We start from the raw sequence: 23,008 nt of genomic DNA on the forward strand, positions 1-23,008 counted from the left end.
CTGCTCTGATCCACGCCATGGGTCACGCTCTGTACCCACTTGGGTACACCTCTCATTGCTGAGCCATCTTCCCAGCCTACCTGGCTGAGCTTGGGCTGGGTGAGATCCTGCCCTGGGGTTTTGGAAGCTGAGCCAGTCCTGGCAGCGTCCTGTGCCCAGCTCAGAGCCTGGACGTGCACCCTCAGGCTCTTGGAGGTGGTTGACATCTCAGTGTCTTCCCACCTCCATGCCCCACCGTGGGCTTTTTGCCCTTTTTGAGCAGGACCATGTGTAGCAATGACTTTATTTCCATCCAGAGCAGGGTGTGTGGGGTGCATGGGGGGTCACAGCAGCGCACTGAGTGTGGGGGGTGGCTGTGCATCTGGGGGGGCTCCTGCCTGGCCCCCCGAGCCTGACCTGAACCCACCTCCTCTCTCTTGCAGCCGCGTGAGAAGGGACGGATGCGCTTCCACCGGCTGCAGAACGTGCAGATCGCCCTGGATTTCCTGAAGCAGCGCCAGGTAAGGGCTCATTTCGGCTCAGCCAGAAGCAGAGCGGCACAAAAACTGGTATCAGAATGGAGGATCAGACTCTTGTTCTGGGAAGGGGTTTGCGAATGTCACTGATGTCACTTCTGCACCCTGATTTGCACCGGAGGAGGTTGAGGTTGGATTTAGGAACGATTTCTTCCCCAAAGGGCTGTGGGGCATTGGAACAGGCTGCCCAGGGCAGTGCTGGAGTCACCATCCCTGGAGGGTTGGACAGACGGAGATGAGGTTCTCAGGACATGGGGCAGTGCCAGGGGTGGGTTAATGGTTGGACTCGATGATCTTGAGGGTCTTTACAACTAAAATGATTCTGTGATTCTGTGATTCCTCAGCCTCGTTGGCTCTGCAGGTGGAACCCCCGCAGCCCTCGGTCCGGGGGTCCCGTTCCGCCTGTTGGGTCAGGTCTCCCGATCCTCAGATATGCCGAGATGATGATGAATTGCAGCAGTTCATGCCGAAGCAGAGATTTTTCTCTCTCTGCTGGCCTGAGGGCACTGAATAAATTTAAGCACATACCCCACTCCAGGGAGGGAGAGCCGCTTCCACCCCCTCCTCCGCAGCCCCTTGATAGAGACATTTTGCCGGCGGCTCTCGGGAGCTTGTTTCTCTACTTGGATGAAACAGCTTTTTCCTTTGAAGCCTGATGGCCTGGTGACAGTGCCTGTGTTGGGATGTCTTACCCTGGCTGCTCCCACTAGAGGTTGTGGGGTCCCCTTGAGCGCTGGGGAGCGGGGACACCCCCTGGAGAGCCCGATGAGGGGAGAAGAACCCAAAATAGGTGGCAGCTCCTGGGAAGGCGGCTGCAAGGAGAGCAGGAGCAGCAGTTGAGCAGCACCGCTGTGCTTTGCATCTGCTGGGAGCACCGAGGCCGGTGGCACCGGCACCTCCGTGGGGTTCAGGGACTGCATGTGTGTTTAAATCACCCCCAGAATCTGCTGGGACAGACAGGGGCTTTGGGTGGGTGCCGAACCCTCAGCGCTGGTGTTTCTGCCTTCGTTAGGGCTGATTGATTTGTTTTGAGCCCAGGAGGGAGTTAATAAAGCTCGGCCATTCTATTTTAACCATGCTCTGTGGTCTGCAGCTATTAAATTATGCACTAGGGCTCCGGGCTTCGGGGATGAGGCACTTCTGTGTGAGCTGAAATAAAACCGTTAAGTGCTAGGAAAGCACTTCTAGATGGAGAACGCTGGAGACGTGAAAAATCCTTCCTGAACCAGGGCATGGGGTGGCCTTGCTGCCTCTTTTAGAAGCACCAGGGTGTTTGTGTGTGTTCCATATGGGTTGCTGGGGGTGACCCCGGGGACAGCCTGGTTGGGGACATGTCCCCCTCCTCTCTGTGGGTGAGGCTGACGAGGAGATTTGACCCCGTTGCTTCTCTTTCAGGTGAAACTGGTGAACATTCGCAACGATGACATTACAGACGGCAACCCCAAGCTCACCCTGGGGCTCATCTGGACGATCATCCTCCATTTCCAGGTAGATCAGGAGGGTATTTTGCCAAAGGACGCGGGGCGGATGGTGGGAGCGCGTTGTTACACTGGGGCGCTGGCCTCAAGTTGCGCCAGGGGAGGTTGAGGTTGGATCTGGGGAACAATTTCTTCCCCAAAAGGCTGTGGGGCATTGGAACAGGCTGCCCAGGGGAGTGCTGGAGTCACCATCCCTGGAGGGGACAGACAGAGATGAGGTTCTCAGGACATGGGGCAGTGCCAGGGGTGGGTAACGGTTGGACTCGATGGGCTTGAGGGGCTTTTCCAACCCAAATGATGCTCTGGTTGTCCACGTGCTTTGTGGCGATGCCGGCACCGTGGATCGGTCTGGGGGATCAACACACGTTGCGGTATCGGGGAATAGCAAGGCCCTTTTCTCATCACTTGGATGATGAAACCGTTAATGATGGGCTGTGTGTGGTGGCCTCCCGGTTGGCACCAGGGTTGTTGGCGGTGGCTGTTTGCTCAGCTGAGTCTCTGGAGGAGAAGAACAAACTCGGAGAGGGCCAAGGGGGGCGGTCTGAGCTCCCACTGATGGGGATGTTGTCCCGAGGTGCTCCCGGCCCTTTGGGTGGTCAAAGCAGCCACAGGATCTTTTGTTGAGATGGAAAATATCAGCTACGTGACAGCGGTTCGGGTCGGGGATGCGAGAAGCTCTGTGACCCAGCTGGGCTTTGGACCAGCCCACTTTGGACTGTCTCCAGCAATCCTGTGCTATAGATGCTCTTACAAAACAGGGTCTTGGGATCTTCAATAGCCTCAGATCATCTGTTTGCAGCTTTGATGTCCTCAGGGGGACAATGCGTGGCCCCTCATGCCACCAGCGCGTTGGCACGTGGGGCTTGCTCAGCCGTGCTGCTGCCAGCGGCTCGTTAGTGAGTGTGCAATTGGCTCTGGGGCTGTCACCACCGCAGGACCGAGCCCATGGGAGCTGCTGCATCCCAAATCCCTCCCGTATCCCTGCTGGCATCTTCTGGACAAGACCAGCGCTGGCTTTGGGACCGCGTAAGGAATATTTCCATGTGTGTACCCCGTGCCAGCACAGCCATGCTGTCCCCGAGCGCTGGGCAAGCCCCTCCTGACATGTATTTCTCAAGAAGAGGCTTTTTTGGGGGGGGAGCATGGGGATAATTGTGTGTGAGGCCGCTGACGATGCGCTCTGCCGGTGTTTTGGCCGCGGGAAGCAGCCGCGATCGAGCAGGAGCTGGATGCTGATGAGTCACTGTCATCGCCGGCGGGGCCCTGGCTGGTGGCATCTTGTCCTCGCGGTGGCCCTGTCCTGGTGCAGGGGACCGGGAATGGGACATCAGGAGGTCCCGGGTCCCCTGTGTGCCCCGGGGGAGCTGGGCTTGCTGAGGCTGCGCGTCCTCCCCCCGCCTGCGCTAACGGGATTTTTTCTGGGGTTGTAGCTCCATTGTGAGCCTCTTAATCTCCGTGTCCCGGTGCCTGGGGACAGGCGGCTGGGAGAGCCCTGGGGACAGGCTGGGGGGGCCGGTGCCCCCTGTTTTCTGCTATTTTGTCATGGGTCACCCTGTGCTGGTCCCTCCGAGAGGAGCGGGGACGGGAGCACCGGTGCTGCCGGAGCCCGTTGGGGACCCCACGACTGCGGCTCCTGAAGCGATGCCGGGTCCCCAGGGCACCTTGGGGACACCCCTCTGCACCCCGAGCCGGGTGAGCCTGGCAGGGGGGTGGGCACATGAACCAGCTTCTTGGGGCTCTCGATATGTAAGAATTAAGGAGCAAACCTCCCAAATTGGAGAGAAACCCCGCTGCGGGAGCCGGCGTGGCTCCCCATCCCCATCCCCATCGCGCGTCTGCCGAGCCGCTCTGACTCCTCCCTGCTTTTTTCCTTTTCCTCCCCATTTCTCTCCCACCCCTTCCTTTATTCTACCTTTACCAACCTTCCCTGGGTTTTGTGTTTTCTATCCCCCCTTCCCCACCCTTTCCCACCCTCCCTCCCCACGATTCCTGCTCCCGGCTTTGCTGGCGAGGGCCGTGCTCCAATTACCTCATATTTGGCGAGAAGGACGGCGCAGCCAATCCCCGCTCCCTCTGCTTTTAGGTCAAGTGATTTCTGAACTGCAGTGTAGATGCTTTGAATTTGTCTTCCGAGCAGCTCCCAGGCTGTAAGATGGCTGTCTGGAGCGGCGGCGACGGCGGCAGGGCCGGCGGGAGGGAGAGGCGGCGGGGGACGGTCCCCGGCGCGGTGCGCGGCGTGGCTTTGAGCCCATGAAACCCGGCTCGGGATTTATTCGGCAGCCGGCGATTCGCTTGAAGTGCGTTCCTGCCGGCACCGAGGAGGAGATGGGGAATTCTCTGGGCTGCGTTAAAGAGCAGAAGGAAAAAGCCGTGGGAAAAGCCCCGCTGTCTCCCAAAAAAAGGGTCCGCTTCAAACGGAGGCGGAGGGGGAAGAGGAGAGCGATGCCGGCGGCTGCGCCGCAGGAGGAGCCGCCGGTGCTGGAGGTCACTGAGGATGAGGAGGCAGCGAAGTGGAAGGTGACCCCACAGCAGGAGGGGGGACAGGAGCCCCCCGGGAGCCGGCACGGTGCGGGGAACCCCAGCCCGGCATCCCTGCAGCCCGGGCTCATCGTGCAGGTGAAGGAGCGGTTTCAGGGGGAGGTGCAGAAAGCTCGCCTGGTGCTGGAGCCGGCTGCGGCGGGGCCGTCCCGGGAGGAAGGCACCACCGTCATCGCCCGCTTGCTGGAGAACCCGGCCGAGAAGGGCTGCGAGAAGGCGGTGAGCAGGCTGGTCGAGCTGCAGCGGAGTGGCACTGGTAACCGCCGGGCTGTGCTGCTGCCCCTGCGCGGGGGTGGCGCCGATGGCCACGCTGGGGGACTCCTGGCCCCGGTGAGCACCAGGCCTGGCGAGGAGCCGGCAAAGAGCCGGGAGCCGGTGACCGGCAGCGCCCGGGGTGCCTGTGGAAGAGGAGGCAGCAACAATCCCAGCCCCAGCGCCGCGTGGACCTGCTCATCCTCTGCAGAGCCAGGCACCGTTTCGGAGCTGTCTACGCCGTCCCCCATGGTGGATCAGCTGGAAAACCCCAATGTGGGGACATCCTCGGTGTTGCCATCATCTCAGGATGGGCAGGGGCTGCCGGGCTCCCGCAGCCCGTCCTCCTTCAGCGGCGGCGCGGCCCGGAGCTCCTCAGGCTACGGCAGCGACCCGGCACGGCGGTCAGCCAAGGGAGCTGGTGGGACCGTGACACCTTGCAGCGACAGTGGCCGCAGACTCGCTGCGGAGGGCCGGGCTTGGAGTGGGAGCTCGGGGCCAGCCGGAGGAATGGTCAGTGTCTGCGTGTGTGCTCGCCCACCTTTTTGGAACGAGGCGGGGGGGATCTGCTTCAGCAGCCCCCAGGTCCTGGTGGCTCTTGGGGATGGGCATGTTGATGAGGCTCAAACTTGTGCTGAGCGCGGGGAGGACTCCGGTGCAGAAAGTTGCCGGGTGCCTTTTCCCTTCCGAGCGTCTCTGCTGAGAAAGGGTCCCTGGGACCAACCTGTCCCACCGTCTGCTCCTGGCACAGGTGCCAGAGAGCGGGTCTTGCTGGAGTCAGCGGTCGTGTTTGTTGTCAGTGGTGGCACATGTGTCCTCAGTGCGATTTTGGGCTGTCCGCTTCCTGCTGCCCGCATTGGCTCCCAGGCAGTGAACACAGAGATGCGGGGGCTCTCCCTGCCCTGAGGCGGGTCTGGGAGGAAGAGGAGGGCGTGATGCTGGGTTTCGGAGCCTGTTGTTGCGGTTTGGAGGTTGCTCTTTGGGTGGGCTGAAGGTGCCTTGAGTTTTGGCTGAGCCCTGCACACCCCAGGACAAGCGCGTGGTTGGAGGGGCAGGAAAGGGGCTGTGGCCCCCGACACCTTTGGGTTGGGACCGGTGTCACAGCCGCCCTCCAGCCTTCAGCCTCCTGCCACCAGTTGCTTGATGTTGGAAGGGTTTGGAAGGGCTTGGCCGCAGATCCTGCGAGTTTCCACTCTCTCTTCTCACCGGTGCCTCCCTAAATCTTTGTCCTGACACGGAGATGTGAGGAAAGGAGGGTGGAGCTGGTGCCGCATCCTGCACCTCCATAAGCGCATCTCCAGGAGGGTCTCCTGCCTGGATGGCCCCAGGGAAAGGCCCAGCGCTCGGAGAACCCCAGCGCCACGTGAACGATGGAAAATAAAGGATTTATCTGAGCTGGGAGCTGCAAGGAGCTCCCCGATGGGCAGCGGTGCAGGAGAGCCCAGGTGGGGCACTGCCGACCGGTGCGTTTGCAGAAGGTTTTATCCCACTCTTAATTAAGAGCTGCTAGGAAATCACTAAGGGGGTGCTGGGCAGAGGTTTGTGGGTCCCTCCCTCGAAGTGCAGAGGGTCCCATCCTGCTGCTCGCCTGGTCCGTCACCCCATCCGATGGGTGCTGGGTCCCGGCGTCCCTACGGCAACCCGGCCGCGGGGCTGGAGGAGTTAAAGGCAGCGCCGGTGGTGTGGCAGCGCCTGACAAAGAGCAGTTCTGTGTGTGATGGGCGGCTCGGGCTGGGGAAGGGGAGGTGAGCTGCAGAATACCAATGACACCATCGCTGCCGTGCCTCGGCAGCATCCTCCGCGCCGGTCCCTGCCTCCTGCCTGCTGAGGGATCTCTGGCAGCACCCAACCGGGCGTATTTTTGGGGAGGAATAAAGCAACTGGGTGTTGTCAGGGCCGGGAGGGGCGGCAGGTGGGGCTGGGCGCTGGCACACACGTCCCTGCCACGCCGGGAGGAGGAATCCGTGAGCAAACAGCCCGCGGTGCCTTCGCACAGGCGCCCCAGCAGATCCGCGAGGCTGACATCCTCCCCTTTGTCTGCCCCTTAATTAAGGGGAGGCCGCTGTACTAATTGGGGAGCGGGGGCGGAGGCAGCCGTGCCAATCAGGAATACGCTGGCATGCGGGGACACGTGCGTTTTGTCACGTGCGAGTCTGGGATTCGCAGCCGGTGCCGTGTGTCTGGCTGAGGGGTCTGTGCCCGTCAGTCTCTTTTGTCGGGGAATTGGGTCACGGGCACCCCCTGGCACCGGCTCTGCAGGCACGGCGAGGCAGAGCAGGGATGTGAGAGCCTTGTCCCCATCCTTCCCTTTGCTCCTGGGGTGGAGCTGGTGGCTTCGCTGGCTGCAGGTTGGGGAGATCCCTCTGCCCCATGTGTCCTCCCAAACAGCTCCTCCAAGTGCTGTTTTCTGCTTAAGTTGGTATTTTTTGTGCCTCCTTCACATGTCAGGATCTTTCATGTGCCCAAACCGTACGATCCAGCTCTGGGGTCCTCAGCATGGGAAAGATATGGACCTGGTGGAGAGGGGCCAGAGGAGGTCACAAAAATGATCTGAGGCTGGAACAGCTCTGCTGTGGGACAGGTTGAGAGAGTTGGGGTGTTCACCTGGAGAAGGGAAGCTCTGGGGAGACCTTATTGTGGCTTTTCAGTGTTTAAAAGTGACCGATAAGAAAGATGGGGACAGACTTTTTAGCAGGGCCTGTTGTGACAGGACAAGGGGTGATGGTTTAAACTAAAGGAGGGAGATTCAGGTTGGACATGAGGAAGGAATTGTTGGCCCTGAGGGTGGTGAGAGCCTGGCCCAGGTTGGCCAGAGAGGTGGTGGATGAACCATCCCTGGAGACATCCCAGGCCAGGCTGGACGGGGCTCTGAGCAACCTGAGCTGGTGAAGATGTCCCTGTCATGGCAGGGGGGGCACTGGGGGACATTTGAAGGTTTCCTCCTGTCCTTCCTGGCAGCTGCTGGGTCTTGGGCAAGTTCATGGCCACTGGCTGTGCCCGGTGGAGTCTCCTCCTCGTCCCACATCACCCCATGGTTGTGCCGCTTCCTTACAGATCTCCGACATCTACATCAGTGGGGAGTCGGGGGATATGTCGGCCAAGGAGAAGCTGCTTCTGTGGACGCAGAAGGTGACAGCCGGTTACATCGGGGTGAAGTGCACCAACTTCTCATCATGCTGGAGCGATGGGAAGATGTTCAACGCGCTCATCCACAGATACAGGTGGGGAGGAAGCAGCAGCAAAGAGCATCATCTCAGAGGGGAGGAAGGGCTGGAGCTGGTCTCTTCCAACCAAAATGATTCTATATTCCGCCACGGAGGGCTCGTGGTCCCAGCCTGGCACGCTGGGCACAGAGGGCAGGTCCCAGAGGAGCGTGGGGGGGTTTTCTTCACAGCCTAAACACCCCCTTCCAAAGGGGACGAGCTGGGGAGCTGCTGCAGCCCAGGTCCCCTTGGAAAGCCACCAGCCTGGGACAGGGACAGAGCTCGGAGCGATGCGCACCCGGGCTGCTCTGCCTGGGACACCCTGCGCTGTTTGCCACCGTTGTGACTCCGGCCCGTGTCTTGCAGGCCAGATCTGGTGGACATGGAGAGGGTGCAGATCCAGAGTAACCGGGAGAACCTGGAGCAAGCCTTCGAGATCGCCGAGCGCCTGGGGGTCACGCGGCTGCTGGATGCCGAAGGTGCGTGGCCGGGGGAGCGGCTGGCATGGGGGGGACATCGACCGCTCCGCCCGCTCCTGTTCCTCACTCCCTTCCTGCTTCTCTCTTGCCAGACGTGGATGTCCCGTCCCCGGATGAGAAATCCGTGATCACTTACGTGTCTTCAATCTACGATGCCTTTCCCAAAGTCCCCGAGGGAGGGGAAGGGATCAGCGCTATCGTAAGCATCGCTGCGGGTTGGCACGGCGGTTGGAGGCAGCTGGTTGTTGCGGGAAGGGTTTGGGGGTTCCCTGTTGCCGTAGCAGATGGATGGAAGAGCCTTTGGGGGAGGAAGGAGCTTCCCCATGAGCATCTGCCCTGAGAACTACCAGCGTGCCCGTAGGTCCATGGTGTTCTCCAGACTCGGGGGGTTATACCACAATTTTTGAGCTGTTGGGAAAGCTGAGCTGACTTCCAGGGAGCAGCTCACAGGGAGGATCTTCCTCCTCCTCCTCCTCCCTCCTATGCCTGGGTTGGTGTCCCTGCCACCAGCAGTGCTCTGCAAGGATGCTCTTCCCCCACAGGAGGTGGATTCGAGGTGGCTGGAGTACCAGAGCCGCGTGGAATCCCTCATCTCCTGGATCAAGCAGCACACGATACTCATGTCAGATAAATCCTTCCCCCAGAACCCTGTAGAGCTAAAGGTGGGTCCTGGACAAGCTCCATCCACAGCGTCCCTTGTGCTCGGTGACGTCACCAGATGGGTTTCTGATGAGCCTTTCTCATCCCAGGCACTTTATAACCAGTACATACACTTCAAAGAAACTGAAATCCCAGTGAAAGAGCAGGAAAAAGGAAGGATAGAGGAACTCTACAAACTGTTAGAAGTAAGTATCATCGCAGCTTCCCAGCGGCTTGTAGGTGGGAGTGTTGTGCTTTTAGCAAGACTAAAGTGTGCTCAGTTTGGGTTTATTTTGGAATGAGAAGTGGAAATAACCCTGAGGGTAAATGATGCAGCAAGCAGGACGCTGCAGGAGCGGAGGCAGAGCTGGTGCCTTATAGCCCCCCTTTCCTCGCTGTAGTTTCTCTCTACCCAGCTCGAGGAGGAGGTAGAAAATGCCATTCTGCTGATGTTTTCCCACAGGTATGGATTGAATTTGGACGCATCAAGTTGCCCCAGGGCTACCACCCCAACGATGTGGAGGAGGAGTGGGGCAAACTCATCATCGAGATGCTGGAGCGCGAGAAGCTGTTGCGGCCAGCGGTGGAGAGGTGGGGACCGTCCCCATGGCTGGGTGTCCCCCGCGGGGGTGTCCCCTGCTCCCCTGGCTGTGGGGACAGCCCAAATCTCATTCTCTTCTCCTCTGTCTTCGCAGGCTGGAATTGCTGCTACAAATCGCTAACAAAATCCAGAATGGTGCTCTGAGCTGTGAGGAGAAACTCACTCTCGCAAAGAACACGCTGCAGGCTGTGAGTGGGGGGCGGTGATTTTCCCCCTCCTAATTTCTTATGGATTTTTGGTTGTTTGTTTTTCTGCCTCTTCTTTTATGTGCATCTCTTCCCCTCTCTTCTATGGGGTGGTGGGTTCCCTGGATGGTTTTCCTTTCTCTTCTGATGTTAAGTCCATCCTGGATGGGCTGTAGAGGTGACACTGGGTGCTTGGAGACCTATGACATGAGGATCTTGGGGACAGGGGAACGTCCTTGTTATACAGCAGCTGCCTCTGGGCATGCAGCTATTGAGTCTGGACACCTGCAGAAGCGTTGGCGTGGAGAACTGCAGTTCTGGGAAAGCTGCTTGTATAATGAGGCTTAAAAAGCCCCAAATCTGTTTTATTTGTCTAAAAGAGTGGCAGAAAGGATGCAGTTGCAGACTGCAGCTACCTGGGCGGGGAGGAGATTTCTGAAACCGGGGGTGTTTTGTTGTGGGAGAAAGAATTGTAAGGGTTGGGAGCTAAAAATGGGTAAAGCCAAGCAAGAAGTGAGAGACGTGTTTAAATAACCATCCATGGGACTGACCATGGGACCCCATCCATCACCAGAAGCTCCAGTTCATCTGCAGGAGCTTCTAAAGGGGATGTCCTGGGTGTGGTGTGAGTGATGAACTCACGTTCTTCTGTTCAAATCAAGCTTGTGGATTACAAGTTCTGGGTTTTTTTGGTGTTAGAGTTGATGCTGGGCTGGTCTCGTGTTCTCTCTGCCCACGTGCCCGAGGGACCCGTCCCTCAGTGTCCCCTCTCTCGGTGCAGGACGCTGCTCACCTGGAGTCAGGCCAGCCGGTGCAGTACGAGTCCGACGTGGTGATGTATCTGCAGGAGTGCGAGGGGCTGATCCGCCAGCTCCAGGTGGACGTGCAGATCCTGCGGGATGAGAATTACTACCAGCTGGAGGAGCTGGTGTTCAGGTGACAGGAGCCGTGTCCCAGATGGTCTGTGTGTAGAGAAATGGGGTGCACGGGGTTCCTCTGCTCTGTTGTGGGGAAGGAGGGAGAGTGTGAGCATCTTCTCCCATGTAGCAAGTGATAGGATGAGAGGAAACGGCCTCAAGTTGCGCCAGGGGAGGTTGAGGTTGGATTTAGGAACAATTTCTTCCCCAAAGGGCTGTGGGGCATTGGAACAGGCTGCCCAGGGCAGTGCTGGAGTCACCGTCCCTGGAGGGTTGGACAGACGGACATGAGGTTCTCAGGACATGGGGCAGTGCCAGGGGTGGGTTAACAACTGAATCCACAACGATCTTGAGGGTCTCTTCCAACCCAAATGATTCAATGATTCTTACCCGTGCCTTACTTGCTTCTCCAGGATCATGCGGCTGCAGGACGAGCTGGTGACGCTGCGGCTGGAATGCACCAACCTGTACAGGAAAGGTCACTTCTCCAGCCTGGAGCTGGCACCCACTACCACGCTGAGCACGACGCACTTGAAGGGCGAGTCCCTGACCAAAGGGCTTCACACCTCCTCCGCCTCCTGGTTCCGAAAGCCCATGCGCAGGACGGAGCTGGTGGCCATCTCCTCATCCGAAGACGAAGGCAGCCTCCGGTTCGTGTACGAGCTGCTGGCCTGGGTGGAGGAGATGCAGGTGAGTGCTGAGCCAAATCACCTGTGGGGAGGTAGGAGCCGGTCTGGGCTTTTTCCTACCTTTATCTGAATAATTACTTTGATGGTTCAAAGTTTGTGGAGAGCGCTGATGCTTTTGTCTTGAGTTGGGTTTCTCTCTCATTATCCTGCTGATCAGTGGGTATCAGAAGATCCTTTCAAAGCTGGAAGCGAATCTGTACTGATGCAGTCAGTCGTTTCATCTTACGTGTGTGCAAAGCTTGTGTAGGCTGCTCCAGAAATCATTCTGTGCTGGATCACTGGCTTAGGATCCTCCACAAGGACTGGAGGGTGTTTGTTTCCTCTTGAATGACCCAGGAGGCTTCCATGCCCTTGTGTCCTTTTGAGACACGCTCCTGCAGATGAGGAGAGCTGACTTGCACCTCCTGGCCTGTTTCAGATGAGACTGGAGCGGGCAGAGTGGGGGACCGACCTGCCGAGCGTGGAAACGCAGCTGGAGACGCAGCGGCACGTCCACGCCAGCGTGGAGGAGCTGGGCTCCAGCGTGAAGGAGGCCAGGGTGTACGAGGTACGGGGACACGGGCTGGGTGACAGCGCGTGGCACAACGTGTACGGGAAGGCGAGGGCATCAGAATCACCTCGTGTGGGTAAAGGTGCCTGGGGCAGAGACATTTTTTAAGGACAGAATTGATGCTGGAGGCTGCTGCATCCTCTCCACCTCCTCTTGCTCACACAAGGCTGGGGAGAAAGATTTGGAGATGGGGTTTTTGAGTGATGTGGGTAACAGGAGCATATATTTCATCCTTCAGGGTAAAATATCTCAGAATTTCCGTGCTAGCTACACAGAGACACTCGGCAAACTGGAGACGCAGTACTGCAAGCTGATGGTGAGTGGGCTTGGAGTGGGTCCATCCCCACATCCCTGTTCTCTGGGTGGGGAGGGGGCCAGACCCCCATTGCCTGCAGAGCAGGGAAGGGCAATGATGCTTCGTTGTGTTCAGGAAACCTCCGGCTTTCGGCTGAGGCACCTCCAGAGCCTGCACGGGTTTGTGTCTCGGGCCACGGCTGAGCTGATTTGGCTGAATGAGAAGGAGGAGGAGGAACTGGCCTACGACTGGAGCGACAGCAACCCCAACATCGCAGCCAAGAGGAATTACTTCTCGGTGAGTGACCGCGGGGCAGGATGGGTGGGACTGGGGGCTCTCTGGGTGCTGCTGCTGCTTTGGATCCACTCTGGGACCTTCAGCTACCGGCACCCCTCAAGTCCCCTGAGGTTTGATGCTCCTTCCCAAGTCGTTGAACTTGTAGTTCATGAGTGCAGTTGATGAAAGAGCTCTCCCTAGAGCAGAAAGTGCAAATAGTGTTTGTTTAGTTGAGTTTCAATTGCAAAGGCATCAAAAGATGTTTTTAGCACTATTTGAAGCTAAAGGCATCTTTAACAGGGAAAAAAGAATCTCAGCTAAAGAGGAACATTGATTCCTCTTAAAAGCAGTAGAAATAAATTGCTGTTTTTCCACAATTGCACTGTCTGGAACTGAACACGTCCCCGGGCAGGTTTCCAGTGTCTGTGTTGCATCTGCGTTTGGTGCACAGGAGCTGTCCTGATGGGAGCCGGCTGCGCTGCTCCCCGGAGCCGTACTGGTGTCCCTGAGCACCGCTGGCGTTTGCTCCCACACCTGTGTTAGTTGGACACATGCTCTGAGTGAGGCTGCTTCACGTAGCCAAGATTTGGACTTTGCTTCGGTCCTTCCCGCAGGAGCTGACGGCGGAGCTGGAGGAGAAGCAGGACATTTTCCGCTCCCTGCAGGACACGGCCGAGCTGCTGGCCCTGGAGAACCACCCGGCCAAGCAAACCGTGGAGGTGAGTGGGTGCCAGGAGGAGCCCCAAGAACCAGCTGCTGGCAAATCTTCTCACCCAGGCCTGGGAAACTCTCTGTCCCACCCTCATGGGCAGCCAGAGCCGGTAAAGCGTTTTATGGTGGTAGCAGAACATCAGCGCAGTGTTATATTCTTGGGAGTGCAGCGAGAAGCTCGAGGCCATTCCTAAATAATCCTCAGCTCACGTTAAAGCACAGATATGCTTCTACGGAGCATGAACCTTTTCTAAAGCAAGATGATGCAGGGAACAGCCTCAGCTCACTTGGCACGGAGGAAAACCGCGGTGGTGAAGCAAAGGGCTGTGGGGACGTGTTTCTCCCTGGGGAGAGAACAGACCTGTGGTGCTGCAGCCCTGTTCCTGTGTTCCTGCTCTCCGTGCCTGTGTCCGAACCCTCCTGGTTGCAGCCAGATCTTGCCCGTTTCTGTCCATCCCGCCGGCTGTAGCCGTGTCCTTCCCGTGACCCTCCCGGCCGGTAAATGCTGGATGCTCATTACCGTTCGGTGCGTGTGTTTCCCAGGCGTACAGCGCTGCCGTGCAGACGCAGTGGCAGTGGATTAAGCAGCTCTGCCTGTGCGTGGAACAGCACGTGAAGGAGAACGCTGCCTATTTCCAGGTACCTGGGGAGGGGCAGCCCCGATTTCCCTGCTCACCGTCCACCGCATCTCATTGCATGAGCTTCAAACGCTGCTGTTTCCTTTAGGGGAGAGGGAAGGAGGGGTTTGTGGTGCTCATGGGGGCTGGTTTCTCATGACTCGTCTCCTTCTCCTTAGCTGCTCTCTGGGTTGTCTCACTGGGGCAAAAGGGATCAACTTCCACCTAATTCTGGCTCTCCATGTGGGGTCATAGAATATTTTGGGTTGAAGGGACCTTCAGATTTCACCCAGTGCCCCCCTGCCATGAGCAGGGACATCTTCACCAGCTCAGGTTGCTCAGAGCCGTCCAACCTGGCCTGGGATGTCTCCAGGGATGGTTCATCCACCACCTCTCTGGCCAACCTGGGCCAGGCTCTCACCACCCTCAGGGCCAACAATTTCTTCCTCATGTCCAACCTGAATCTCCCTCCTTTAGTTTAAACCATCACCCCTTGTCCCATCGCAACAGGCCCTGCTCAAAAGCCTGTCCCCATCTTTCTTATCAGCCCCTTTTAATTACAGAAAGGGCACAATAAAGTCTCCCCAAAGTCCTGCTTTCACAGCACCAAGGCCAGAATAACTTTGGGAGCCGCTGGTTGCAATGTGGGGGTGATTGTCCCCTGCCCGCAGTGCTGCTGGCTACTCGGTGACCTTTTGTGCAGGTTTCCAAGAACCTCTTTGTCTTTGCAGTTCTTCAGCGACGCCCGGGAGTCGGAGACCTACCTGCGCAACCTGCAGGACTCCATCAAAAGGAAGTATTCTTGTGACCACAACACGAGCCTGACGCGGCTGGAGGACCTGCTGCAGGACTCCATGGTGGGTGCTCCGGCATTCCGGCCACCCTGGGCCTTCTTGCTCCGGTCCAGCGGCGTTACTTGGGGCACCTCTTGCTTCCCAGCGACAACTGGGCTCGTTTTATTCCCACAGCAATGTGGTTTCATGTAATGTGGTTTTGTTTCCCCATCGAGGTCAATGTTCTGCTTTGCCTTGGAGCTGCCGCATGTGTTTGTAGGTGGCTGTGGGCTGTAGGTCGTGTGCGTGACCCAGATCTCGGTTGTTACAACAGCCGATGGGTCACTTTTATATAGAGACACCATGCAGCATCTTTCTGTGTCCTCGGGGTGAAGAGCAGGGGGTGCATGCTGTCTGTGCAAACTCATAGTTTGACATGCGAACTGTTTTTCCCCATCGGTGCCCATCGTGCCACCCGCTCTGCATGGAGCTGGTTGTGTTCATCACGCGGAGCCCGCAGGATGCTCCTGGTTATGCTCTGGAGCTGGTGCTTGCAAGGGATGCGGAGAAATGCCTGTGCTTTATCCAGACCAAATCCCCCGTTAATCCATCACGCTGTGCCGAGGGGGGGCCCCTGGCTGTGCATGGGGACGGGGACTCGGCAGCGCTGATCTCCAAACATGTGGCACGGCTTAGCCACAGCGTGGCAGAGAGCAGACAAGGGGCGATCGCGCTGTGATCTTCTTGTCCAAATTGGCCTGGAAAAAAGGCTAAAATACCGAAAACAGCATAAAAACAAAACCTGAGGAGCAACACATCAGATGGTGTTTGAAACCACGGGCGGGGGAGGATTTGGGCTGGGGGTTGACCGCTGAGCCACTGGTGGAGGTGCCAGGAGGTGACACTTGAGTGCGTGGAGGCGAGGGGCTGCTTTGGCTTTGCTCTTAGTGCTCAGTGACATCCACCGTGTCCCCAGTGGAGCTGGGACACCTCACTGGGTGTTGGTGACGGGGGCATCAGCTGGGTCAGGGCTCACCATCTCCTCCCCGGGCGGCTCCCACCCTCTGTCATTGTCTGGGGGTTGTCCTGGTCTGTCCTCCGGTGTCACCAGGACATGGAGCAGCCAGCCTGAGTCCCGGGGTCCATGTTGGCAGCACCAGGGTCTGGCAGGAGCGTCTGGGTTGGGAAAGCTTGAGAGCAGCCACCATCGCAGCACCGGGCAGCTGCCCTGAGCTCAGCTGTATTACTCTTTCTTACCTAATAAGTTAAAGTTGTATTTCTTCCAATCATGCTCCCTGGGACAGGCACAGGTAGTTTAATCATTTATTCTTTTCTTTTTCTTTTTTTTTTACCATTAAATTACCCTCCATCGTTAGCGCACTAACCAACCCCAAGAGTACCAAGCATGAGGGAGAACGTTTTTCTGGGATCTTTTTTAAACTTTGGCAGCCAGAACGAGCTGAGCTGCCCCAATCACACGAGCGGCCGGTGTTGTGGTGCGCACACGTCTCCATCGGTGCCGGAGGCCATTCCAGGGGAGCTTTGTCACCAGTCCCCTGGGTTGTCCCATCACCAAACCCAGCAGGGACTTTATTATGCTGCATCTTCCTCCAACCAGCACTTTTCTCCCCAAACGCAGAGACCTGTGCGATCACTCCACCACAAGCCCCATCTCCCGAGGTGTTTTATCTGCATTACTCATCGTATCGCCATTCCAGCTGTTGGTTTACGCATCTGTCATCCTTTGCTGTAGAAAAGGGAGCATGCTTCTGGGGTCTCTCCTCCAGGCAGCTAAACGTCCCCAGCTTTGGGCTGGAGCTTGTCCTGCTCTTGACCCCTTACACCTCCTGGGACTTTAATTTTGCTCTGTGTTGTGTTCTCTTTTCTTTTCTTTTTCCTTTTGAAATAAAATACTTTCTTGTCCTAGCAGCACAAGAGGCAGAGGCGTGTGCATGTGGCTTTGCAGGGCAGCGGGAGCAGTAGCGGAGAGGTCCCATCCTGACCCACCGTCTGTTCTCCCTCGCATCCCATGTCGTGCCCCCTCATCCCATCCCGTTAGGGCAGCAGGATCCTCCTGCCGTGTTTGTTCAACCCTTGAGACCCCAGCAGGGCAGCGTTGGGGTGGGGGGTGCCGAGATGCCTGAGAGACGCCTCCTCTCCCCTGGCTCCAGCAACCCGTCCTTCCTCCTCCTCTCTGCTAGGACGAGAAGGAGCAGCTCATCCAGTCCAAGAGCTCTGTCGCCAGCCTGGTGGGACGCTCCAAAACCATCGTGCAGCTCCGGCCCAGGAACCCGGAGCACCTCGTGAAGAGCACGATCCCCATCAAGGCCGTTTGTGACTATCGGCAGATCGAGGTGAGGGCTGGGAATGCTTGGGAAGGGAAGGTAGGGTTGAGGAGGAGGAGGAACCCCCGTGGTGGTTTAGGACGAGCTCCGTGGCGTCTGTCGCTGGGAAGCAGGGAGTGGGAAGACAGGAGGAGGGAAATAGCGCAGCTGGTGTTCCCGGAGCAGATTTCCATGTCTCAGATTTATTCTGCACACGAGCTAAAGCCCTTTTTCCTGAGGACGGGCTTCAGCAGCCTCAACCAGATCAGCACAGTTGACTCCTTGTCCCTTCCTCTCCAGACGTGAGCGTGCTGCGCTGCCTGGCGCTGTACCAGGCTTTTGCTTCGTTAAAAAATGTCTATATAATGCTATTTGGAGGAGAGCTGGCAGGCAGGGCAGGCGTGGGCAGCCCTGATGCCGGTTTCTGATGGGGCGGGTGGTGTTGGTGCAGATCACCATCTGCAGGAACGATGAGTGCGTGCTGGAGGACAATTCCCAGAGAACCAAGTGGAAGGTGATCAGCCCCACGGGGAACGAGGCCATGGTGCCCTCCGTGTGCTTCCTCATCCCCCCGCCCAACAAGGAGGCCATTGAGATGGCCAACAGGTGACTCGCGGTGGGGGGAGTCCCCAGGGCACAGGGACCGGGAGGCGGGGAGGGGTTGGTGACACAGGAGGGGGCAGATCTGGGGTGGGAAGGGGAGAGAAACTGGGGTGGAGGAACAGGAGTGGGTGGAAAGACTTTGAGGTGCTGGAGTGAGTTGAGAGAAGGGAACGGAGCTGGTGAGGGGCTGGAGCACAAGTGTGATGGGAGCGGCTGAGGGAACTGGGGTTTAGAGGAGGTTGAGGTTGGATCTGGGGAACAATTTCTTCCCCAAAGGGCTGTGGGGCATTGAACAGGCTGCCCAGGGCAGTGCTGGAGTCACCATCCCTGGAGGGTTGAGCAGACAGAGATGAGGTTCTCAGGGACATGGGGCGATGCCAGGGGTGGGTTAATGGTTGGATTCAATGATCTTGAGGGTCTTTTCCAACCCAAAGGATTCTATGGTTGTGCTAGGTTGATCCAGGGCTGACAGATCTGCTCCTTTCCCATGCAGGGTGGAGCAATTGTACCAGAAGGTGATGACTCTCTGGCACCAGCTCCACATGAACACCAAGAGCCTCATCTCCTGGAACTACCTGCGGAAGGACATCGCCCTGGTGCAAAGCTTCAGCATGGAAAAGGTATGGTAGGAGTTTCCCTGCCTGGCTCCGGGGCTGGGTTGCTCATCCTTTGGGCTTCTTCGTGTGGCTGAGGAGGAAGGGAAGGGTTAAAGGGAAGAGCAGAGACTGCGAGGTTGGGCAAGTCCAAGTGTCTTTGCACCTTGAACAGCAGGAAGACCTGAGCTGGGGGGTTCTTTTCAAAATGATTGCGGTTTTTCCCAATAAAGCATCATCAGGAGTTTGCTGCTGTTAAGGCATAAGAGATTGTGGACTTAGCGTTTCCTAGGGAGTGAGCAAGGCATGAGGCCGAGACAGAGGAGTTTGCCTTTGCTCCTCTAATGAGAAAAGACTCACTTGGCTGAGGAAGGTGATGAAGCGGGGCAGGATGGCTCCGGATGAAGCGTAGGAAGTCGTTCCCGGGGGTCAATGTGTTGCTTTTCCACTCGCAGCTCAGATCCTTGGCGCAAGGCGAGTGCCAGCAAGCGCTGAAGAGCCTGCAGACGCACTACGAGGACTTCGTGCAGGACAGCCGGGACTCGGAGCTCTTCTCGGTGTCGGACCGGCTGCGGCTGGAGGAGGAAGTGGAGTCGTCCAAGGAACACATCCGGCAGCTGCTGGAGTCCATGGAGAACGGTGAGCTTCAAAGGGCTGATGCGTTCACCAGGAGCTGTGGGGACTCATAACACAGGATTTATGGGATGGCTGATGAGCTGGTTGATGATGTGAGCAGCTGCTCTCCTTATTTCTCCATCCATTCAAGTGTTTGGTCTTTGTCCAGCGATGTTCCTGCAGAGAGGGCTTGGCTTTGCAGCTTCAGCTTATCCACTGAGTCTTCTTGCCCTAATACTGCTGGAGGATTTGGCCGTTAGGATTCATTCTGAGCAATTCTTCCTGCATTTAATCTTTAAGAAAATATACGTGGTGGTGACATGTGTGACACAGCAGCACTGCGAGTCTCACTTCAAGGACTTTGTCATGCGAGGTGCCCTGTGGCTGGGCTCGTTCTCAGCTGCGTTTGAAGGAGATGATGTGATTAAATTACTTTCCATCTGAGCGGAGCCCCCGGTGTCTCGGTGTCAGCGCGATGCTGCGCTCAGCTCCGGGGTCAGACACCAGCCAGGTTGTTTGAGCTGCTCTTTTGGTTTGTGTCTTACAGAAGACAAGGACGAGACCGTTGCCAGGACGTATCTCTCCGAGCTGAAGAACATCCGTCTGCGCCTGGAGGAGTGCGAGCAGAGGCTGGTGAGCCGGATCCAGAGCCCGAGCAGCACCCGAGCAGATGGTGACACTATCCAAGAAAACACCATCCGCATTGTGGAACAGGAGGTCAGTCCTGCCGCTGGGACGTGTGGAGGTGGTGGCCGTTGGTCTTTAACATGTGCCAAAACCAGCTTTAGCTGCCCTGGGGTGTGCTGGGTGCGTGACTGTGGGGTTTGAGGGAACTTGCTGCACAGAAGGTGGCAGGGACCCTCTCTAGGTGGGTTCCCTGCTTCATTCCATCCTTTGCCGAGGGCAGTCCTGCTTTTTCTCTGCCTGCTTGGGCTCTCCTTTCACGTTCTTCCCTCCGTCCCGTAGCGCATGCAGGAGGATCTGCAGCGGCTGCAGTCGGACCTGCGGTTCATTTCTGAGAGGTGCTACAGCTTCCTGGACAAGGCGCCCGCGGGCTCCAGCACGCCCCACTTGCGCTCGGAGCTCAACTTGGTGGTGAACAAGATGGACCAGATGTACGGGCTGTCTTCCATCTACCTGGACAAGTGAGTGGGGACGTGCCTCTGTTCCCAAATACCTTTTTATATCTGCCCGAGTCCTTTCATCTGCCCCTCTGCCACACCTTGCACTGAGCTCCGTCCCTCTCGCCATCGAGGGGATCTCTGTGAAGCTCTGGATGTCATTGTGCTGCCTCTCCTTGACTTGCCAGGTTGAAGACTGTTGATATTATTATCCGTAACACCCAAGGAGCAGAGTCTCTGGTCAAAGGCTACGAGGTGAAGCTGAGCCAAGAGGAGGCCGTCCCTGCCGACCTGCCAGCTATTCAGTCTCACCGAGCGGCCTTACAGGTGGGTGCTGTTCCCTTCCCGAGGCAGAAACCAGCCAGCCTTTTGGTGTTTGACAAGTGGGGTCCTTCCCTTTCTCTACTGAATTTGGACTGTATGCCATATCTTGCCTTGGTATAGCTGCCAGGAGGATTTTGTGCTGCTTGTGTGATCCCTTATTGCTTTGTAAAGGTAAAGGAGCTGCTGTGGTTTGTGCTCGCTGTTGTAGGGCACATCAGCATCTTGGCAGCTTCATGTCCTGTTGCTGCAGGACAGGAGCTGAACCAATCTGACTTGCTCCAGTCTGTGAACACAGTCCACTCTGTTTTCCACCTCACATTGTCAATAGGTCGAGGAGAGAGGAAAGATAAACCCCTTCTCAGGCTTGGCAGCTCTGGGCAGGAGAGCATCGCTGACTCAACGTGCCTTTTGCTTTCTGGGATGTTGAGCCGGTGCTGTCTCTTGTTGGCTTTGCAGCAATGGCTCGGGGAGGTGAAGGACAAGAGCTCCGTCTTCTCCACACTGGAGGAGGAGTTGGCCAAGGCGAAGGTGGTGGGAGAGCAGCTGTTCCGGCTGAGGCAGGAGCGCAGCATCGACCTGGAGCGCTACCAGGAGAAGGGCAGCCAGCTGTGGGACCGCTGGCAACGCGTCTGCGCCCAGATTGAGACCCGGTGAGAACCTCCCGCCTCCTCTCGCAGCTTTGCTCTCATGTCTTCCCAACGTACCACAGGAAAGGTTGGACCAGATGATCCTTGTGGTCCCTCCCAACCTGTTATTCCATTAGGATTAGGGTTAGGGTTATTAGGATTAGGGTTAGGGTTATTAGGATTAGGGTTAGGGTTATTAGGGTTAGGTTTATTAGGGTTTGGGTTAGGTTTATTAGGGTTAGGGTAGGGTTAGGGTTGTTAGGGTAGGGTTAGGGTTGTTAGGGGGGTTAGGGTTGTTAGGGTTAGGGTTAGAATTAGGGGTAAGGGTTAGGGTTAGAATTGGGGGTAAGGGTTAGGGTTAGAATTAGGGATAAGGGTTAGGGTTAGAATTAGGGATAAGGGTTAGAATTAAGGTGAGGGTTAGGGTTATTAGGGTTGGAGTTATTAGGGTGAGGGTTAGGGTTGTTAGGGTTATTAGGGTGAGGGTTAGGGTTATTTGGGTTAGGATTAGGGTTGTTAGGGTTAGGGGTAAGGGTTAGGGTTAGAATTAGGGTTAGGGGTTAGGGTTAGGGTTATCAGGGTTAGGGTTATTTGCTTCAGTTGAGAGCTTGCATCAGGCTTTTTCACAGGGATATTCTTCCAGATGGGATTCCCACTGCTGGCTGGGATAATCCCTATTTCCTACAGTGGCGTTTCGCCCTCCTCTTATTTGTCCTGGTTCTTCTCACAGCCACGCGGAGCTGGAGAGCATCCAGGAGGTGCTGAGCGATTACCGGCAGTGCCACAGCGCCCTGATCCAGTGGATCGAGGAGATCACGGTCCAGCAGGAGCTGATGAAGCCTGGGCAGGCGGAGGACAGCCGGGTGCTGTCGGAGCAGCTCAGCCAGCAGACGGTAAGTGATGTCTTGGCAGTGCCGATGCTGCTGTGACCCTGTCACTTCTTTTACTAAAATCTTTCCATCTGTGAGCCTGGAAACATGAAACAGGGGGAGAGGCTGCAGGCCTGAGCTGGGGGTGTGGGAAGTAAAGGAACTCGTGCTTAGCTTGAGGTAGAGATGTGGCCTCGCGTGAAAAATTGAAGAGGAGAAAGACTTGACTTGGAAGGAGAGGGATGGGGACTGAAATTCAGCCTGCTGCCTAACAATGATTTTTACTTTGATTTTTACTGAAGGCTTTGGCTGCAGAAATTGAGAAAAATCAAGCCAAACTGGACCAGTGTCAGAAATTCTCCCAGCAATACTCGGCTGCCGTCAAGGTACGGGTCCCATCCTGCACCCGGATCAGTCCGGCTGGGCAGAACCAGCCCCGGCAGGGTTTGCGTCTCACACGCTCCGTGTCTCTCCACCCCTGTTTGTGTTTGTAGGACTACGAGTTGCAGCTCATGACATACAGGGCGTTCGTGGAGTCGCAGCAGAAGTCTCCCATGAAGCGCCGGCGGATGCTCTCGTCCTCGGATGCCATCACGCAGGAGGTAGGAGCCGCCCGCCCGGCCCCGCCAGGGAGAAATTGCACGGGGGGTTCTTCGACACCGAGCAAAGCGCCGAGCAACCGCTGCAAAACGAGCTCCTTTCTGCTGAACTCGCTTGTGTAAATAAAGCTTCCACCCTCGCTGTTTTTTCCGCTAGCTGGAGAGGATGGCTTTGTGCTCTAAGCACCAGGTGTAACATACCCAGCCTCCTGGGAACCCCTGGGCAAATCCAGTGGGGTCGGCTCAGCCCTTTGGCCTTGCGAGGTAAATAACCAGAGCACCATGCGGCCTCAGTGTCTGTGGATCTTCGGGATGAGACCTTTAGGGACCCGAGGTCCTGTCTGCTCCGTGTGGACATTAAAGATCCCGCCAGCCCTTTTTTGTCAGAGTCGAGCACCCACCCCAGCGTCCCCTTCGCTCCGGTGCTGTGCAGCATGCCGTGCGTGGCCACAACCCTCCCCATCACACTCGCCGCGTTTCATTGATGCCATACGGGGTCTGCGAGGTGCTGGGGGGCTGCCCAAGCACGAGATGGTGCATCCGTGTTGTGCAACATAAAGTACGTCACTGCGGATCCGCCGGTCGTGACTGACGGGCCCTGTTTCTCCTTCTCTCC

At 57.2% G+C, this 23,008-nt stretch overlaps 1 protein-coding gene across 18 annotated transcripts in view; it reads left to right on the top strand.

Annotated features, from left to right (window-relative positions):
• Positions 1-23,008, top strand: part of MACF1 (microtubule actin crosslinking factor 1) — a 138,150-nt gene that overhangs the window by 34,719 nt on the left and 80,423 nt on the right. For 11 of the 18 annotated variants that reach the window (XM_065857236.2, XM_071799029.1, XM_071799035.1 and 8 more), the window contains 28 exons: positions 423-500; positions 1,911-2,003; positions 7,838-8,004; positions 8,353-8,465; positions 8,558-8,664; positions 9,008-9,127; positions 9,215-9,310; positions 9,568-9,695; positions 9,800-9,893; positions 10,672-10,826; positions 11,221-11,497; positions 11,915-12,043; positions 12,285-12,362; positions 12,477-12,638; positions 13,232-13,336; positions 13,872-13,967; positions 14,677-14,802; positions 16,920-17,072; positions 17,494-17,648; positions 18,139-18,265; positions 18,694-18,877; positions 19,401-19,570; positions 19,820-19,998; positions 20,163-20,301; positions 20,755-20,948; positions 21,655-21,817; positions 22,096-22,179; positions 22,288-22,395. In XM_065857236.2, coding sequence (XP_065713308.1) covers positions 423-500; positions 1,911-2,003; positions 7,838-8,004; positions 8,353-8,465; positions 8,558-8,664; positions 9,008-9,127; positions 9,215-9,310; positions 9,568-9,695; positions 9,800-9,893; positions 10,672-10,826; positions 11,221-11,497; positions 11,915-12,043; positions 12,285-12,362; positions 12,477-12,638; positions 13,232-13,336; positions 13,872-13,967; positions 14,677-14,802; positions 16,920-17,072; positions 17,494-17,648; positions 18,139-18,265; positions 18,694-18,877; positions 19,401-19,570; positions 19,820-19,998; positions 20,163-20,301; positions 20,755-20,948; positions 21,655-21,817; positions 22,096-22,179; positions 22,288-22,395 — 3,780 coding nt within the window. Of the gene's footprint in view, positions 1-422; positions 501-1,910; positions 2,004-4,148; positions 5,297-7,837; positions 8,005-8,352; positions 8,466-8,557; positions 8,665-9,007; positions 9,128-9,214; positions 9,311-9,567; positions 9,696-9,799; positions 9,894-10,671; positions 10,827-11,220; positions 11,498-11,914; positions 12,044-12,284; positions 12,363-12,476; positions 12,639-13,231; positions 13,337-13,871; positions 13,968-14,676; positions 14,803-16,919; positions 17,073-17,493; positions 17,649-18,138; positions 18,266-18,693; positions 18,878-19,400; positions 19,571-19,819; positions 19,999-20,162; positions 20,302-20,754; positions 20,949-21,654; positions 21,818-22,095; positions 22,180-22,287; positions 22,396-23,008 lie in introns of those variants that run through there. The other 7 variants (XM_071799023.1, XM_071799026.1, XM_071799025.1 and 4 more) reach the window with 3 other exon arrangements.

This window comes from Patagioenas fasciata, chromosome 25 (assembly GCF_037038585.1).
Source record: "Patagioenas fasciata isolate bPatFas1 chromosome 25, bPatFas1.hap1, whole genome shotgun sequence".
Taxonomy (NCBI): Eukaryota; Metazoa; Chordata; class Aves; order Columbiformes; family Columbidae; genus Patagioenas; species Patagioenas fasciata.